Source organism: Salvia hispanica, chromosome 6 (assembly GCF_023119035.1).
Source record: "Salvia hispanica cultivar TCC Black 2014 chromosome 6, UniMelb_Shisp_WGS_1.0, whole genome shotgun sequence".
NCBI classification, from domain to species: Eukaryota; Viridiplantae; Streptophyta; class Magnoliopsida; order Lamiales; family Lamiaceae; genus Salvia; species Salvia hispanica.
Genome location: NC_062970.1, coordinates 47,096,370 through 47,114,403, shown reverse-complemented (window position 1 = coordinate 47,114,403; position 18,034 = coordinate 47,096,370). Strand labels below are relative to the sequence as shown.

Below are 18,034 nucleotides of genomic sequence, written 5' to 3'. Positions count from 1 at the left end.
AGATGGTAAAGAGATATTACGTTTTGATGAAGATATTGTTTAATGCACTATTCCAGATTTGCATACAGTATCATCATCAATATTCCATTTCCATCACTCCCACTGTCTAAACTTCGAAATTTGAATTCTTTGCAAATTCATTTTTTCCGTTTTCTATAAAATTAAGGCGAGTTTGTATAATCTGGAGTGAGAGTACTACTTTAAAATGAACTATACTACCTCAAAATTTACGTTTACCTAAAAGGTAAATTTATAATGACATAAAAAATTAATTTGTTGGTACTTATTAAATTGATAATCTATTTTCTCAATCGAAATACATACTCCCTCCGTCCCCGAATACTTGACACAATTCACATTTTCTATTTTTTGTAGTGGATCTCATATTCCACTAACTCATTCCTATTCACATTTATTATAAAACTAAGGGCGTGTTTGATAAATTAGTAATATCAAGATAGAGAATTGTATATGGACATTTCTAATAGTTTGTTAACTCCAAGGGTCATAACCAATTTTACCAAAATTATACCTTTAACCATGTTTATGTAACCTACCAATTTGTCAAGTTAAGCCATATTATATAATATACTTTACAAAAATAGATAATTTATTTTCAATCAAACATCAACCAAAATAAATTATATATTTGCATATCTTGACATAAAGCCCGTATTTCTTATCTTACTTTACTTATCTTCTCATATCCTATCTTTTTTATCAAACGAGTCATAATACTTTAAAAGTAGGACTCACATCCGACCAACTTTAACACACTTTCCATTACATTTCTTAAAACTCGTGCCGGGTCAAACCGTGTCAAGTATTCGGGGAGGGAGGGAGCATAATATACGTTCGAATTACTAATTTACCACATTATGGTTGGTCCAAGTCAATTCCTCTGCTTTCTTTTCCACTTCCACCACCTTAGTACCTCTTCCGCCGTCGCCGTAGATGACACTACCCCAGGTATCTCTCACTTTATCCCCTTCTATTTATTGCCCCTTCAGATTGACGAATTTCGCTTACTTATCTTCACGCCCCTCGCCTTTCTGTTTTGGGGTTTTACTTTCTGCTACTTGTTTTTTGAATTTGTTGATTTGTTGTGTTTTCATCAATTTCTATTTGGGGATTTTCTAAGTCAATGCTTGCAACTTCTTACTGAATCATTTTTGAAATTCTGTATAAGTCGACATTTGAAACTATTTCACGGATTCAATTTCGATATTCTGATTAGGGGCTTTCATTTTGATTTTATCCATTCAACTGTTTTTGGTCAATCTTAGCCCTTAATTGTAGCTGCAGTAGTTTTTAGGAATCAAAGATGTGATATTGTATATTATTTTCATTATTTTATTTTTCTTGGTCTTCCATCAAAACCAGCTGATACTGATAGTTAGGCATTTTGGGACCTTTAAGCGATGACTATATCCTTGTACACATGCTGGATGCAGATTCTTTGATGTTGGCTTGCCTTGTCTTTTAATGCTAGTTTCGTCTGCTATGTTTTTTTTATATTATTCCAACCTTATTTCATAATCAATCTTCACTTTCCCAGATTTCTAATACAGTATGGGGGTGTTCGGTTGCCAAGATTAAATCTCATGATTAAATATGTATCATGTTTGGTTCATGAAATTGAACTCTACAACTTAATCCTAGATGGATAGTCTCATGATAATTAGTCATAGCATCTCCCCTCCAACTAAAATAATCCCGCAACTTAATCCTAGATGGATAGCCTCATGATTATTAGTCATGGCAACCGAACGCCACCTATGTTTCTTGAGTCCATGGCTGCTTCTTTTAGCAACATTTGGGAGATTAATATAATGCTGTCACAGGTGGATTAATTTACTGCTTTATCAAGTGCTATAAGGGAAGGACTTGATGGGTGCAGTTTCTTCAAAAGGAATTGAATCAGAAACAGGTATCTGAAACTGGTTACTGGAGTTTGCAAGCTAGAATATCTAATCAATAAATCAAAACTTCCAGTATATTTGTCAGGTGAGCTGGAGATGAGTCCTAGCACAAACTTACCATTGGCAACATCAAATTCTAGTAAAGAGGCTGCATTCCCTGTGACCTCTGAGAAGATAATGATTGACATGCTGCATACAAAAAGCCATCCTCATGTCAAGCAAGAGAATGACTCCTGTATAGTGCCAAGTCAGTTATCGCAGACACAAAGTTCCGATACGATAAGCTATACATCATTTTCTGATAAGGCCTCCCCAGTAACCAAACAAAAACGGCGTGAGGTCCATCAGAGACAAACCTCTGGCGTCACACGTGATATTCCAGAACCCCAAATAGAGAGGATTCAGCTGGGTAAGAGTGAAAATGGGAAGGATTCAGTCTCTCAATTTATTGGAGTTTTCTCTAGATTTCCAAAGGATGAACCTGCTGATTTGCACTTGAGTCAGAAACCTCGTATTGGAATAAAAACATCTTCAATATGTGATGGAGAAAGAACTACTGAAAAGAGGGAGATGGTATCTGGTAACTCACTCTCCATACAAAGTGTCAACGAGGAGCCTGCATCGCAGTCCAACAAGCAGATGCTGACTCAGTCCTCTCAACCTGTAAAAGTTTTGGAGAAATTGCAGCCCAGGAGGAACCCAGACGCTGGGGGTTGTAGTTCTCCACATGATCAATTAGCTTGCAGTTCGGGTCACTCTGGAAAACTTTCTGCTGTACCAAAAGAAGAACATCAAACTGACAATTCGCAGCCTAGACAGAGCATACATGATAGAAATCATGCATTACTGAGCAAGGAAAAAACAGGTACTAATACAGAAGTCGAGTCAGTTCAAGGGTCAAGTTTGAGCATGGGAGTGCCTGTACCTGAACCTGGTCAAGAGAGCTATGCATATCCTATGAAGTTTGAGAAAATGGAGAAATTGCAGCCGAGGAGAAACCTTGACTCTGTAGTTCAGGGATCACATGCTGATGTTGAAAGCACTCCCTCTAAAGCACAAGACAAAGGATTAGATGATGGCTACAACTGGAGGAAGTATGGACAGAAGCTTGTAAAAGGAAACAAATTTGTTCGAAGCTATTACAAATGTACTTACCTCAATTGCCAGGCTAAAAAACAAGTAGAGAAATCACATGATGGGTGTACATTAGACATCAATTATCTTGGGAACCATCATCATCAGAAACCACAGCAGAGTCTCCAGCTGACTACTACTCTTCAAGTAAAAACGCCTGAGATGCCCATTACGTTTACATCAAAAGGTAAGTTTGTATATAATTAAAAGATTTTAAATTTTTGTATTTTGTATAATGTGTAGTTATTGATTTTGTGGTCACCTGTCAGCCAATGTTGAGTCGATCATCAAGCATGTCAGTTCAGATCAACATATGCCAGAACCCTCACCTCAATCAGCTGTTGTTAGAAGTGCTGATGGTTTGTCAGGAGCAGTTTCCTGTTCACATAAGGATACTAAGGATCTAGATGATTGCCCTGATCCCAAACGGCTGTATGTTCATCAGGAAGCTTCTTATATCCTTTATTGATTAGCAATAATCACTGCTATGCTTATTGGCCTGCCTCTGTAACAGGAAAAGAGGCACAAGTTCTGCAGATGATGATGTGGTGATTAGATCTAGTTCTGATTCAAAACATGTTGTTCAAACTTTGAGTGAGGTTGATTTGGTTAATGATGGATATCGGTGGCGTAAATATGGGCAGAAGTTTGTAAAAGGCAATCCAAACCCAAGGTAACTAAACTTTCAGTTATATGCGGCATCAAACTCTGTAATGACCTTAGCCAACGTTTACGTAAATCAGGCTGACCTTTGCATCAAATACTATTTTCCTTCGGCTGACAGCTCCTCTCCAATATCTTAAACACCAAAGGAAAACCAAGCTGTTAGGCAGCTTTCCACCTAATCTCAGCTCCTTATGCTGTGCAGGAGTTACTACAGGTGTTCAAACTCTGGTTGCCCAGTAAAGAAACACGTCGAAAGAGCTTCACATGATGAAAAGTTAGTCATTACAACGTATGAAGGAAAACACGTCCATGACATTCCCACTTCCAGGACTGTTAGCCAAGGCCTAGCCAGAGGTGGTGATGCTAGTATGATGAGCCCAAATAGTGAGTCTAGTTCCAAACCCGAAGACAAGAACCCTGTTTCGCTCGAAATGGTTGTTCGTGTCAGTGCAAACTGAGGAAGCAATCGTGACTGCAGGCTTTGGCATCCTCTCCTCGACTCTAAAGGTGCTTGTTACTTCAGTCAAAATTGCTATCAACGTGATTAAATTCAGCAACTTATTTTGCTTTATCATTGTAGACAGACTTTTCTAATTCGAAGAGCTATCATTGTAACAGTCCAGTAGCTTAACTTGTTCATTGGTTGGCCCCAGGCTGTGGAAGAATATGTATTAGTTGTATAAAATTGCTAATGTAAGTTACAAATTGTAGTTTAGATCACCCATTGTACATATTCTTTGCCATAGATGGCATGCTGCTGCTGTTATTCTGAAAGCTTGCAGAGTCAGAGCATTGATCGTCTAAAAAGAACCAGATTTCTTGTAATAGTAATGTATTACAGTTATTATGCTTCAAGTAAAAAAGGTAAAGCTTAGCTCCTCATGTCAAATCCAAGCACCAGCAGCAACTAAGTCTCTGTTCAACCAGCCAAGAAACAGAGCTCCATCTCTCTCTGCAAGGCTAAATCTATCGCAGTAGTTCTGAAGCAGACTCTTGATGGTGGGATTTAACATAAGAGCTCAACGGGTACGGGCTGAAAGCGGCCATGGTGAGGCGTGATCTACACTTCCAATGTGGTCCAAGCCTCTCGACTCTCTCAGCCCCCTCGCAGGCTATGATGTTTACAACATCTCTTGCCAAGCAATGCTGCTCCACATTTATCTTCTCCTTGTGCTCCCTCGTGAGCGTAACGTCAATGGACTCAAATATCGCCGTGTAGTAATCCAATGCCTCGACGAAATGACGGTAGAAAGCAGCAGTGTTGGTGTTGAGCTCACGCTCAACTAGCGTCACCACCCTAGGGTTAAGCCCTTTCACCATCCTCAGCAGCCTGTCTCTGTGGTTCTCCGTGCTCACGCTCTCGTCGGCCATCCGGTGCAATATGAAGGCGAAATTCACGCCAATGCCTCACTGGCCCGAATCCCAAGGTTCTCAGCCCGGATCTCACATGCCGGTACGGCCACAGCGTGGAATGTGAAGGGATTTTTAAAGGAGTGTGCAAGCTTAGCTAGCCTCCGCCCCACTATCTTCAACCCTCCTCCGCGAGCATAGGCCGAGGTAATGTCATCCACCCCCGTTATCCGGATATGCGGGGGCCCACCGGGCTGGGCCACAAAGGCCTGAATCAAAGGTATCCACTGGCTCCCCTGACCTATCCGGAAATCAATAATGTGAACCGTATTCTCATCCTTCATTGCTTCTGCAATGGCAACATGTGCTGACATGTAACCAAACTTGAAATAAGGACACACCTCATACAACATATGCATATAAGACAGCAGATCAAAGCTAGCAGACTCTCCCAGTTTCAAAGAGTTGTTGATGGAGCTGCCGGAGGTGCTCAGCAGTGCCACCAGCCCCTCCAGCATGTATGGCCCCAGGCGCTGTCCGAGCTGGCGCAGCTCGGACATGAGCCACCACGCCATCACCTCCATCAGCTGCCTATCTCCGACCTAGTCGCCACAGAATCGTCATAGGTCTCAAGGAAATCTACATCCGGCCCTAACATCACGGTCTCCAGCTCCTTGAGCTTGTGCTTCAACTTGTTCACATCCTCCTCCCCGCTGTCTGAGACAACGAGCTCTTATTAGGAGAGAGAGTGACCGTTGAAGCTGAGTGATTCGCGGTCAGAGTGGATGATTCCAGTGTGCAAAACTGGTCTTGAGAGATAAGAACCGAGCAGCCATTGGCATTACTAATGTTGTTGCAACTCCATAGCTGTGGGTTGTATAATGGCTGACATTGTTGAAGGGAGTAGCCCTCTAGCTTTCTCAGAGGCTGAAAGTACCATGTATACGACATTACAAAATGATTTTTAATAAAGAAACACCCTTCTCTTTCAGTCAAACTCCCACAAAAACTGCACAAATCAAGAAAATGAACATGTAATTAATTAGCATAGCTAGAAAAAAAGAACTTCAATCAAAGCAAATCTACAAGATCTCATCAACCAAAACTACCTGCTTCAATACATATTATACGTCATCAAATCCAAGAATACTACTCCACCCGTCCCGGCTAAGATGACACATTTCTTAGTCGACACATGATTTTAGGAGTTGTTAGTTAATATGATTAATTGGAGAGAAAGAGTTGGTTTAAGTATTAAATGGAGAAAGAAAGATAGTTGAATATTTAATAGTAGAAAGAAAAAAGTGGTTGAGTGTATTAATTAGAGAGAAAAATAAAATTGTGTCATCTTGGTTGGGACAAACTAAAAAAAAAAAAGTGTGTCATCTTAATTAAGACGGATGACGTAGTACATGAACTCAAACAACTCCGAGTTGAAGAAATAATGAACAGCTCACATTTTTTCCCTACATGATGAGAACATCTAATGTAATAGTAACAATTTCTAGTATGAAATGCAGGCACAAAACTAGCTTAAATCCAGCTAAGAATAGACTAAGATATATGCATCATGATGTGGAAGATTTTGAAGATATTTTTCAACACTTAAGCGAGTGATACTAATTATCCACAAACATTATATGTAGTTTGCAACAAAGCCTCGTAATAACATTGTATTAAGTTGTTTGATGTCTACGAAATATGACTAAAAGGGGAATTGATAAACATTCCTATAATTATCAAAGACACATTATGGAGTGTTGGTCTTGCAAGTCTCCATGCGCTCAGCTTATAAAATATCACTCCTAGCATCAAGCTCGACCGTGATCTTCAGTCTGACGTTTTCCCAATAGATCTCCGAGTCCTGAAAAGGGCAAATCAGAATAAGGTAAATTTCAAGTTAGTAGTCCTTGAAAGCAAGAAGAAAAGCAAAACAAGTTGCAAAATCTTGCTTGGATTATTCTGCGTCAAGAAAGTCTTGATATCATGGACTTTATCCTCATTTTCTCTGCAAAGAGCATAATGATTAGAGATTCACTAAAATAGACAGAAAGATTGCATTTTGATCAAGAAACCAATTGTACCTAAAAGGCTTCACCAGCACTTGTGATCCACAGATGTAGTGAGGGTTGGTTTTCGTGAGAACTAGAGCGGCCGTTTCAGGATAAACGAAGGCCACAAATCCGAACATCCTCTGCACTTGACTAGGAATCCTAACTTTTTGAACAGGTCCAAAATTGCTACCAACATTTTTTTTAAACAAAAAAATTTAGCATAAGTCTAGAAATGGTGTAAATCATAAACAAATTTTTCATTTACTTGAAATAGTTAAGCACATCTTGCTCACTAAAAGTGCTCTCTGGTGGGAAAGTTAGGTAAACTTGCAGTTGGTGCCCGTTTTCAGCTCTAAATCTCACGTATCTGTGCATGTCTTCTTCTAAGATTATCGACTGCCTCCTGTGTGGCCTTTTTCCAGCAAGAAAAACCCAAAAATCAGTAATGCCTAAGCAAATCATCTGCAGCTGAAAATTAAAGGGCAAGTTTGTGAGGTTACTTGTTAGTTAAACGAATGGAGGTTGTAGTCATTCGAGCAAGAAGTCTGTGAATCTCCATTTGATAGCCCTCAACCCGAAGCACCTTCCTGTACCTGTCAAAGTATAGGATAGGCAAGGAAGAGACTGAGACGGGGATGCCCCGTGTGCATCTCAAAAGCTCGACCAGTTCAATCTCGAGCTGCTTAAGGGAAGCACTCGACATCACCTCATCCGATGGTGGAGGGTTAAGCACCATACAATCACCATTTTGCATTTGAAAAACATGCAAGAATCTGCAGCTACCACCATACTTACAATAACCCTGCCTAAAGCTATTGCAGACCTGCATATCAGGCACGTCTAGAGGCCTAAAATCGAGCATTTGATAATAATATGGGGTGTCAAAGTTAGACGGCCCAAACTGAGGAATCCCAAGGCCATTTTGAGGTAAAGGAGGTGTAAAAAGTGTGAACATTGTTGTAGGGAGGTTTGAGATGGTTGGCTTTGGGGATAAATCAAGCTCTAGCTTGACTTTTTCGACCAAGATTTGGAGGGCTTGGTCTGGACAGAAGGCAAGGCGTATCATTTCAAGCTCGGGTTGGTCTTTTAGTAGGAGATGGCCGATGATTTTTGAGACGTTTTGGGGCTCTATCTTCTCGATTTTCTGATAAACAGCCTTTGTAGAATCGAACAAGTCCATTGAGAAGGTTGGATCTACTAAGAATCAACAATGCAGCTGCATAAGGATGACATCTTTCATCTCAAAGAAAAAATTAAAAATTGGATGAAAAAGTTGGGATAATTGTAGCAAGAATCAAATCAAGAATGCAGTTTGCATAAAGTTGAGATATTTCATCAGAAACACAACTGAAAATCAAATATTAAAAAGTTGCATTATTTGCCATGAGTCAAGAATGCAGCTTGAAAAAACTTATGCTTAGTGTTAACAAACAGTAATATAGCTTCACATGATTATATCCAAGAATATTTAAGATCAGATATATCAAGAAATTAATATTTGTGTAATTGAGCACAAGCTTGAAAATGAACCAATAATTACTACATGAGAAAATTTTACTAAAGCATAGTAGTATTAATATTTCATCTGCATGGACCATTTTCCACAGAATTCTTGTCCAAAAATCAATTCTTTCTCCACAACATTACTCAATAATGCCCATAATCAAACTTGCACATGCACAAGCAGCAAAACAAGATGAAAATCATTGTTTTAGAGAAACTCTGCAAAAATATAGTTTTCAATAATTTGAAAATACCCACCAAAAATTTTCCTCTGAAAACCTGCTGCAGTTGCAAGAATAGCTGTGAAAATGTGGTTGGAGTTTTGAGTTAATGTATGGTGATATAAATGTTAGCTCAGTCGACAAAAACGACGACATATCTCATGAAAATGAGAGCAAAACGACACAGAAAAAAGGTTTCAACTTTCAGTTTCTATATGCATGAATAAAGCACCGACTCAACCATACATCTTTTTCTCTCTATTCTTTTAATTATTTCAATTATTTTCAACAATAATTATGCTATCAATGCTGTTGGAGTTGAAAAGAAAATTTAAATTATAGTAGAATTAATATGGAGTACTTACTACATTGAATTTAAAAGATGTTGGCGAAATAGCAAATATTAGAGTTCGACAGAATGATTAAAATCTTATTATGTCAAGAATCCTAAAATGATGATTAACTTTATTTTCTTGTACTATGACTTGTAAAGCTACAACCAAGTACATGTTTTTCTATAAATAGTGTTTGTTTGTTGGAATTGGAATAGTTATTCATTTGCAGTATAACTCTACGTGATATACATATTTTTAAGATAACAAAAGATTTTCTACTGAGTAAAATGTGAGAAGGTATTATTAGATATAGATTAAATGTGACTTATGTGATTTTATCGTATACTCTCTTAGTCTACTATTTAAAAAATCATTTTGACTCGACACGGATTTTAAGAAGTTATTTACTCTGAAGAAAAGTAAAAGAAGTAAGTTAGTGTAATGTGAGATTCATTTATAATTTAATTTTATAATGTAATGGATTGTCAGTATAAAAAGTTAGTGGAATGTGAAGTCTATATACTAAAAGTAGAATAAAGTAAATGGTAGACAAACCAAAATGATACTCCCTCCGTTCATAGTTGAGTCATTTTAACATTTCAGGAAGTTTCTTCATAGTTGAGTCGTTTTCTTATATGGTAACTTTTTCATCTCTCTTACTTTACTTTCTCTACTTTATTCACTTTATACTTTATTCTCTCTACCTTTTCCTCTCTCTTACTTTTTATCTATTTATTTAACATACCCAACATTCATTTCTAAAACTCCGTGCCGAAAAGTTTTGCCTCAACTATGAAGAATCGGAGGGAGTAAAATTTATTTATTTTTAAATGTAAACCTAAAAATAGATAATTTTACTCAAAAACTAAAAATAGAATTCGTTATGGAGTACCATTGAATCTAATTATTATCTATTCCATTTTAGATTTTAATGTGCGCTGTACCACCGGAGATGTCTAAGCCTAACAAGCCCAAATCCAAAAAACTCATTGCATCTCTTCCATCTAATTTATAATTTATTGTGTGCTTTAATCACGTCATGTGTGACCAGTTGTTAACTCATTATAACTAATTTAAGAGTATATGAGTTTATAGATCTAATAGTATATAAATTGCAATATGTAATTTCATTTTTTTTAAAAATAACAATTATCAATTATACACTGACCATTTAATTTATAAATTATTGGGTTTTTTAAGAATACTATTATCTTTGATTAATCCTTATTTATTACTCCCTCCGTCCACGAAAATTCATCCCGGTTTGACCGGGCACGAGTTTTAAGAAATGTAATGGAAAGTGAGTTGAAAAGGTTAGTGGATTGTGGGTCCTACTTTTAAAATATTAGTTTTATAATAAAATGTGAGTAGGAATGAGTTAGTGGAATATGGGATCCACTACCAAAAATAGTAAAAGTGAAATGAGACAAATTTTGAGGGACGGACGAAAATAGAAAACTGGGACAAATTTTCATGGAAGGAGGGAGTACATTTCATTCTTCTTTTAAAATATACTTAATACTATATGCTTTTTTTTACCGCCTCACTAGTTATCCATTAATAATACTTTAAATACTTTTTTATTTATTTCTATTTATTTATTCAATTGTGCACCAAGTGAGGAACCATATTTCTTACTACTAGTCTAGATTTGGATTTCAAGGGCTTTCAAATCAACCTTGGATCGGAAGTAGTAGAATTTAGGGACGAGAAGATCGACGCAGTATGTGTGATTGGTGAATTACTATAGAATTTTTGGTTGGGAATAATGTACCAGTGGCGGAAATTCGACTTCTTCGAGGAGAAGAAGACCAAAATTCCAGAGGAGATTGAGGCTGAAATCGGATGTTGCTCCAGCGGCAGAGGCAGGATCGTTTTAGGCTGCCGCGACGGCACCGTTTCGCTCCTTGATCGCGGCCTCCAGCTCAATTACTCGTTCCCAGCTCACTCCGCCTCCGTTCTCTTCATCCAGCAGCTCAAGGTATCACCTATTGTCGCTTCTTTCTCTGATTTTTAGTATTTTGCCTAATTTCGAAACCTTAGGCAATCTCAAGCTTTGATTTTTGTGTGGTGAATGCTCTAGTTAGTTTTTATGTTATTGAATGCTGACTGCAGCTAGAATCGACATTTTTTTTTTTGTGTTTCTATGGTTGTTCGTATGCGTCTTTCAGTAGTCTAATTGATGGATTTACTGCTGAATCAGCAACGAAACTTTGTAGTGACCGTTGGAGAAGATGAACAATTGCCGCCACAGAAAGCAACTGTTTGCTTGAAGGTTTTTGACCTCGATAAAAGACAAGAAGAAGGGTCAAGTACTTCAGCTCCGGAGTGCATTCAGATTTTGCGAATATTTACCAACCAATTTTCTGAGGCCAAGGTACATTATATATCCAGCTTCATTGATATGTGTATGCATATTTGTGAAGGTCTGATGCAACTTGTTTGTTTCAATTGGTATATGACTGCTTATGGAGAGTTCTCCTAATGTTTGTCTTACAGATCACGTCTTTTCTAGTTTTTGAGGAAGCTCCTCCAATAATATTTATTGCCCTTGGATTGGACAACGGCTGTATTTATTGCATTCAAGGCGACATTGCACGCGAACGGATCAAGCGCTTCAAGCTTGAGGTTCAGAATGGTCAACCTGGAAAAATACATTCTCCTATTACAGGTATTGGGTTCCGTGTGGACGGACAAGCCTTTCAACTCTTTGCTGTCACTCCGAGCACAGTGAGCTTGTTTAAAGTGGAGGCTCAAACACCTACTGCTCAAACGCTTGATTACATTGGTTCTGAAGCTGGTAGTGTGGCAATGACTGATCGCTCGGTAGGTTACTCATCTTGCATATTATGTATTGTACCGCACTTTAGCTGTAACTTTTCTCTTGTAATTACTTTTGGATTAGGAACTGATCATTGGCCGGCCTGAAGCTGTCTATTTCTATGAAATTGATGGCCGAGGCCCATGCTGGGCTTTTGAGGGAGAGAAGAAGCTTGTGGGGTGGTTTCGTGGTTATCTCTTATGTGTTATTTCTGATCAAAGGACTGGCAAATATACTTTCAACATTTATGACCTGAAAAACCGTTTGATAGCCCATAGTATAGCAGTTCAAGAAGTTTCTCACATGTTGTGTGAATGGGGTAATATATTACTTATAATGGCAGACAAATCTGCTCTTCTTGTTGTGGAGAAGGACATGGAAAGCAAGTTGGATATGCTTTTCAAGAAAAACCTTTACCCAGTGGCTATTAATCTTGTCCAGAGCCAGCAAGCTGATGCTGTGGCTACTGCTGAAGTGCTAAGGAAGTATGGCGATCATTTATATAGCAAACAGAATTATGACGAATCTATGGCTCAGTATATCCATACCATTGGGCATCTAGAACCTTCGTACGTCATACAGAAGTTTTTGGATGCGCAGAGAATACACAACCTAACTAATTACTTGGAAAAGTTGCATGAGAAGGGTCTTGCATCCAAAGATCACACCACTCTCTTGCTTAACTGTTATACCAAACTGAAAGATGTTGAGAAGTTGGATATATTCATAAAAAGTGAAGATGGAGTTGGGGAACATAAATTTGATGTGGAAACTGCCATCAAGGTATGTCGAGCTGCCAATTACCATGAACATGCAATGTACGTTGCCAAGAAGGCTGGGAGACATGAGTGGTACTTGAAGATTTTGCTTGAGGACTTGGACAGATATGATGAAGCATTGCAATATATAAATAGCCTTGAGCCAAACCAAGCAGGGTTGACTGTTAAAGAGTATGGAAAGATTCTCATAGAGCATAAGCCAAAGCAGACAGTTCAAATATTGATGAGGCTTTGTACTGAAGAAGGAGAATCTGCAAGTGGGGGTTCCTCATCCTTTCTATCCATGTTACCATCTCCTGTTGATTTTATCAATATTTTTGTGATTCATCCACAATCACTTATGGAATTCTTGGAAAAGTACACAAATATAGTAAAGGATTCTCCTGCTCAAGTTGAGATACATAACACCTTGTTGGAGTTATACTTGTCTCATGATTTGGACTTTCCATCTCTTGCTCAAACTGGTAGCAGAGAAAATGGCGAACTTACAGCAGATAGGGAATCCAGTGCTGTTGTGATGTCAGGAACAGAATCAAATGGAAAGATACGACCTGATGATGCATCCCTAGAGAGGGATCGCCAGGAGAGACGTCAAAAGGGGCTGGTCTTGCTTAAAAATGCATGGCCATCCAAGCAGGAGCAGCCACAATATGATGTTGATCTAGCAATAATTCTGTGCGAGATGAACTCTGTTAATGAAGGGCTCTTGTATCTGTATGAGAAGTTGAAATTATATAAGGAAGTTATTGCCTGCTATATGCAGGCACATGATCATGAAGGTTTGATTGCATGCTGCAAGAGGCTGGGAGACTCAGGAAAGGGCGGTGATACCGCTCTCTGGGCCGGCCTGTTGAAATACTTCGGTGAACTTGGAGAGGATTGTTCCAGAGAAGTTAAAGAAGTTTTGACTTATGTTGAAAGGGATGATATTCTGCCTCCGATTTTTGTTCTTCAAACCTTATCCAGAAATCCATGCCTTACACTTTCTGTGATCAAGGATTATATTGCTCGAAAGCTTGAGCTGGAGTCAAAGATGATTGAGGAGGATCGTATAGCTATTGAAAAATATCAGGTAGATTTTACGTGATTTAAGATGTCTTAACTTGGACGCAGGAAAGGAAATATTCATGCTGATTTGTTTATATACAGGAGGAAACATCATCAATGAGAAAAGAAATCCAGGATCTCAGAACGGATGCAAGGATCTTCCAGCTTAGCAAGTGCAGTGCTTGCACATTCACACTCGACCTCCCCACGGTCCATTTTATGTGCATGCACTCGTTCCACCAACGCTGTCTTGGTGACAACGAGAAAGAATGTCCAGAATGTGCTCCCGAGTATAGAGCTGTTTCAGAGATGAAGAGAAGTCTAGAGCAGAATTCCAAAAGCCAAGATTACTTCTTCCAGCAGGTTAGAAATTCAAAGGATGGTTTCTCAGTCGTTGCTGAGTATTTTGGTAAGGGAATCATCAGCAAAACTAACAAAGGACCCGTTTAAGCTCCTTCCCAAGCCAATAGTATTCTCACGGAAACTATTGACAGCCTCTCACACCTATCTGCAAATGATCTGGTAATCTCTGTGTCTCGTGCCATGACTCCATGAACATCATCTACCAGAAGCCACATTTTTGCTTGATGATCAATTTGGGTTTAACTTTGCAACGGCACGGCTTGCCCAGAATTCTTTCTTCTTAGAGAGTTTAGTGCTCGATTTGATCCAAAACTTTTTGGTATATATTGGATAGATGGCATTGGGATGTCTTCAAAAGCTTCCATATGTTTGTATTTTGGTTGCTGAGCAAAGTCCTTTTTTATCATTGACTTTATTGGAACATTGTATTTGTGATGCATTTTTTCTGGATTTGTTGTGAGGAAGGTTCGTTGTTAGAGTTCTCTCTTAGAACTGAATTAGTTCAAAAGTTTGGTTTTAGTGAATCAATAAGGTAAAGTTATTGGGCCTGATGATGCAGCCTATAGCTAAAGGAGCCTTTGATTGCTTCAACCATACAATGACACTATCTCTTTAGGGATAATGGGAACAATTTTATTTTCAATACCATCCTCTTACTCAATTATTGTTCACCTTTTCTCTTTGTTTTTAGCTTTCTGCATTCACAGAATATAATGAGTATAATTTCATAAAACTACCATTTTCACAAAAAACATCAAATAACAAGCAGAAAATTCAACTTCTTGAAATTATACTTATATTAGAATAACAAACTCAAAATCTTCTACGACTTGGCAACAGGAAAATCCGTATGATCGGGTAACTAATAAATCATTCAATTCCAGTATGAAACATATTTTTCATTTTCAACAATTTAAATTAAAGAAAAAATACTACTCAAAATTGGGAAAATGTGATTTGACAAGAAGAAACATAAGAGCTAAACTTAAGTGTCTTTTTAGTTTAGTAAAGCTTCTCCATTTCTCCATCTCCTATTCTTCACCTTTTCTCATAATCTCATTCACTGTAAAATCTCGTCAGCAAATGTAGAAATCAGAGCCCTTGATTGCCCCATATATTCAAAGGTTTGGATTTTGCCCGTTCGCAATTATTGACATCAACTGTATTCTTGCTATATGAGTATGCGAAGTTGGTAAAAAGTTAAAAGCATATAAAGTTATTTACTGCTATGATCTAATTGAAAATTTAGGTTCTTTTGCGACATGAGCAAAGAAAAAGAGAAGCCGGAGCCTCTGGATTTCTTTATTTGGACTGTTGAGGTAATTCTTCAATTTGTTTTGTTGTTTTTCTCTTTGGAGTGTTTCAATTTTTTTTTCCTATTTGTTTGTGATTTTCTTCTTTGGATCTTGGGCTTTCTTGCTCAGAGTTGGTTATTGTAAGGGAGGTTTTGTGATAATTCAGAGTTTGTTCAGAGGTTTGCTGAATATGTAATTTAGTTTGTGAGAGTGGTAGTAGTTTTAATATTTTGGTTCTTGTTTCTGCCAAATGTGGGAATTTGGGTTTGAATGCCGAGTGATTGAATAGCCACCAAATAACCATTTGATTTTGGGCTTATTATGAGCCTTCCTCTGTTAGTTGTTTCAGTAAGGCACTTTTGGGAAATTGAGTGTCCAATTGGGGGTGTTGGATATCAGTATGTTACTCGGGTGTGAAGGCCGTGTCTGCGTGAAATGTGGGATCTTGGATAAGCGCATATTGACTTAGACACCAGCCTTAGAGAAGGTTCAATCTTATTCCATATGGGTGAGATATGACTCAGCGAAAAGAGCCTCTATGGAATTGGGAATGCAATTCTGATTATAAATGGATTTGTCATATTCCTTTTGCAGCAATGAAATTGGTAACTTTTCAAATCGTGCCAAAAGAGTAGTGCTTGTGGATTCTCGAATGAGGTTGATGAAGCAAGGAGCTGATCACTTCTACTCTCCCAGAATGCACTATTCAGGGATACTTGCCGTGTATATAGGTTTTGCTGGTCACTGGTTACTGATCTGATATGTGTAGCCCAGCATAGCTAAATTTATGCATGCTTTTACGACATGCAATTAGGACTTCACGTGTATGTGCATTACGCCTGGCAATGTGGCCCCAGATGCATGTTAGTCATTTCAGTTGTCATGGAAGTGGCGTGGAGCTACACACAGTCAGTGACACCGTGCTTTCTGTTTGGATTTTTCTATCTACCATAATTGTATCATGTTATGCGTGCTTTGTCATTATCTTGTTGCATCGGCATATAAATAGATGTGTTGAGGCCCTTTTTGATTCCTAACCTAGGTTTTTGCATCAACTTTAGGCCTCAAAAACTAAAATATGTTTGTTTTCACACAGCTTGGAGTAAAGACAATAAGGTTTTCTTTCTTGTAGTTATCCTTTGGATTGAAGGACTGGAAGATGGAAACCATTTTAATAAATATTTGGATGAGTACATTTCTAAATTGCATTTCATATCCATTACTCTAAATACCTATTTTGTGATATTGGTGGATTAAAAATCCGCTCTATATTGATTCATCTGAAACCTTTCCTCTTTCCTATATCAAATCCATTCATTAATACCACGTTAAAGCATTTAACAGTTACACTTTTCGAACTACAAAAGTCATAAAACTGCCATTACTAATTAAAGCATGTATCTTTTGGTGAAGCCAAATGAGGAAAAAAATGTAGGGAATTGAAGTATTGTTGAATAAAGCAATTTTCTGTTGGATTTTCAATTTTTATGACTATGCTTTGTAGGATGTTGGCCTGTGGTTGGAAGAAATAAATCTTGGTAACTATCGCGAAATATTCAAAGAAAATGGGGTCAACGGAGAGTATTTGGAAGGGATGTCAATGTTTACAACTGAACAGATCCTCCGGTTCATACGGAAGTGCCACATGAAATGGGGGGATTTTATAACATTGTGCAAGGAGCTTAGGCGAATAAAAGGTCCACCTCCCTCCCTCTTCTTTAAAACTCAGTTAAACACATGATAAACTGCAATGTGCTGCTTACTTGTCAAATCAATGGTCTCTTGTTTGGTTGTATGTTATAGATTAGATATCAATCTATGGACGTAGGAATGAAATATGAAGGCTGTTTCCCCATTTCTTAACATACCAATTAGATGGGAATCTAGAAACGACGTTAGAGTGACATGTGAGAGTTTATATCACATTTTGTAGGTATTATCATGATCATTCAATGTACTAATGCTTGCTAAAATGTGATGGATGATAATCAATATATATAGGGCGTGCTAGTAAGGATTCAACATTTTTCATGTGAAATCCACTTTAGATTTGGTTGTTTTGGTTATGTTATTATCTATCTCATTCCTCATTATGTCGTCTTGGATTTTAATTGGTGTGAAATTGCAAATTTTGACCGACTTTTATCCTGCCTGCACCCAGTGGCCTGCTTGAAAGGGGAGCAAAAGGTACGGCGGCCGTGGTGGGCACTGGCCTGTCTGTCGGTGGTGTTTGTGAAGGCTGCGAAACGCAACAGGCAGTCTCGGGTGGTGTCGTTGAAGCTGGAACCTTGATGTAGATTGGGTCATGTGTTTATGCTTGTACCATTATTGTCTACAAATTTTGGGCATTGTTGGGAGCTGGTTCTTCTATGGAGAAGCCTCTTGCTTTGTCAAAGTTTTCTTCTTTTTTGTTTGGGATTCGTCGAAGATACGACATATATATATATATGCACTATATATTATATAGACCAACATGGTTTGTTTCTTCCTCTGTTTGGGATGTTGAGGACGAAAGCAAAGAACGATTATTGTCATAACTTTGGA

The 18,034-nt window shown here is 38.1% G+C and overlaps 4 protein-coding genes and 1 pseudogene across 7 annotated transcripts; 3 read left to right on the top strand and 2 right to left on the bottom strand.

Moving 5' to 3' along the window:
• The first annotated feature begins 885 nt into the window (after nt 1-885).
• LOC125196129 (WRKY transcription factor 1-like) lies at nt 886-4,604 on the top strand. Of its 3 annotated transcripts, none has more exons than XM_048094510.1 (7): nt 886-969; nt 1,845-1,930; nt 2,008-3,243; nt 3,326-3,488; nt 3,571-3,729; nt 3,925-4,106; nt 4,171-4,604. In XM_048094510.1, exons 2-7 carry the CDS (start codon nt 1,891-1,893, stop codon nt 4,314-4,316), a joined length of 1,926 nt encoding a protein of 641 aa, XP_047950467.1. In that variant the 5' UTR covers nt 886-969; nt 1,845-1,890; the 3' UTR covers nt 4,317-4,604. The 3 variants fall into 3 exon arrangements, with proteins under 3 accessions (XP_047950467.1, XP_047950466.1, XP_047950465.1); XM_048094509.1 differs by having other exon boundaries at nt 1,996-3,243; nt 3,925-4,229; nt 4,303-4,604; XM_048094508.1 differs by having other exon boundaries at nt 1,996-3,243; nt 3,925-4,604.
• Nucleotide 4,605: 1 nt separating this feature from the next.
• Nucleotides 4,606-6,023, bottom strand: LOC125195588 (annotated as a pseudogene).
• Nucleotides 6,024-6,861: 838 nt separating this feature from the next.
• Nucleotides 6,862-8,306, bottom strand: LOC125195587 (zinc finger CCCH domain-containing protein 18-like). Its single transcript, XM_048093721.1, has 5 exons — nt 7,627-8,306; nt 7,392-7,538; nt 7,157-7,312; nt 7,008-7,080; nt 6,862-6,936 (listed from the first exon to the last, which is right to left on the bottom strand). Exons 1-5 carry the CDS (start codon nt 8,304-8,306, stop codon nt 6,862-6,864), a joined length of 1,131 nt encoding a protein of 376 aa, XP_047949678.1.
• A 2,500-nt stretch (nt 8,307-10,806) lies between these two features.
• On the top strand, nt 10,807-14,843 carry LOC125193469 (vacuolar protein-sorting-associated protein 11 homolog). Its single transcript, XM_048091259.1, has 5 exons — nt 10,807-11,166; nt 11,389-11,562; nt 11,685-12,011; nt 12,091-13,857; nt 13,935-14,843. The coding sequence occupies exons 1-5, from the start codon at nt 10,954-10,956 to the stop codon at nt 14,280-14,282; spliced, it is 2,829 nt and encodes a 942-aa protein (XP_047947216.1). The 5' UTR covers nt 10,807-10,953; the 3' UTR covers nt 14,283-14,843.
• Nucleotides 14,844-15,169: 326 nt separating this feature from the next.
• On the top strand, nt 15,170-17,975 carry LOC125193470. Of its 2 annotated transcripts, XM_048091261.1 has the most exons (4): nt 15,170-15,319; nt 15,445-15,514; nt 16,995-17,187; nt 17,652-17,975. In XM_048091261.1, the coding sequence occupies exons 2-4, from the start codon at nt 15,458-15,460 to the stop codon at nt 17,780-17,782; spliced, it is 381 nt and encodes a 126-aa protein (XP_047947218.1). In that variant the 5' UTR covers nt 15,170-15,319; nt 15,445-15,457; the 3' UTR covers nt 17,783-17,975. The 2 variants fall into 2 exon arrangements, with proteins under 2 accessions (XP_047947218.1, XP_047947217.1); XM_048091260.1 differs by lacking the exons at nt 15,170-15,319; nt 15,445-15,514 and adding an exon at nt 16,251-16,398.
• The last annotated feature ends 59 nt before the right edge of the window (nt 17,976-18,034 follow it).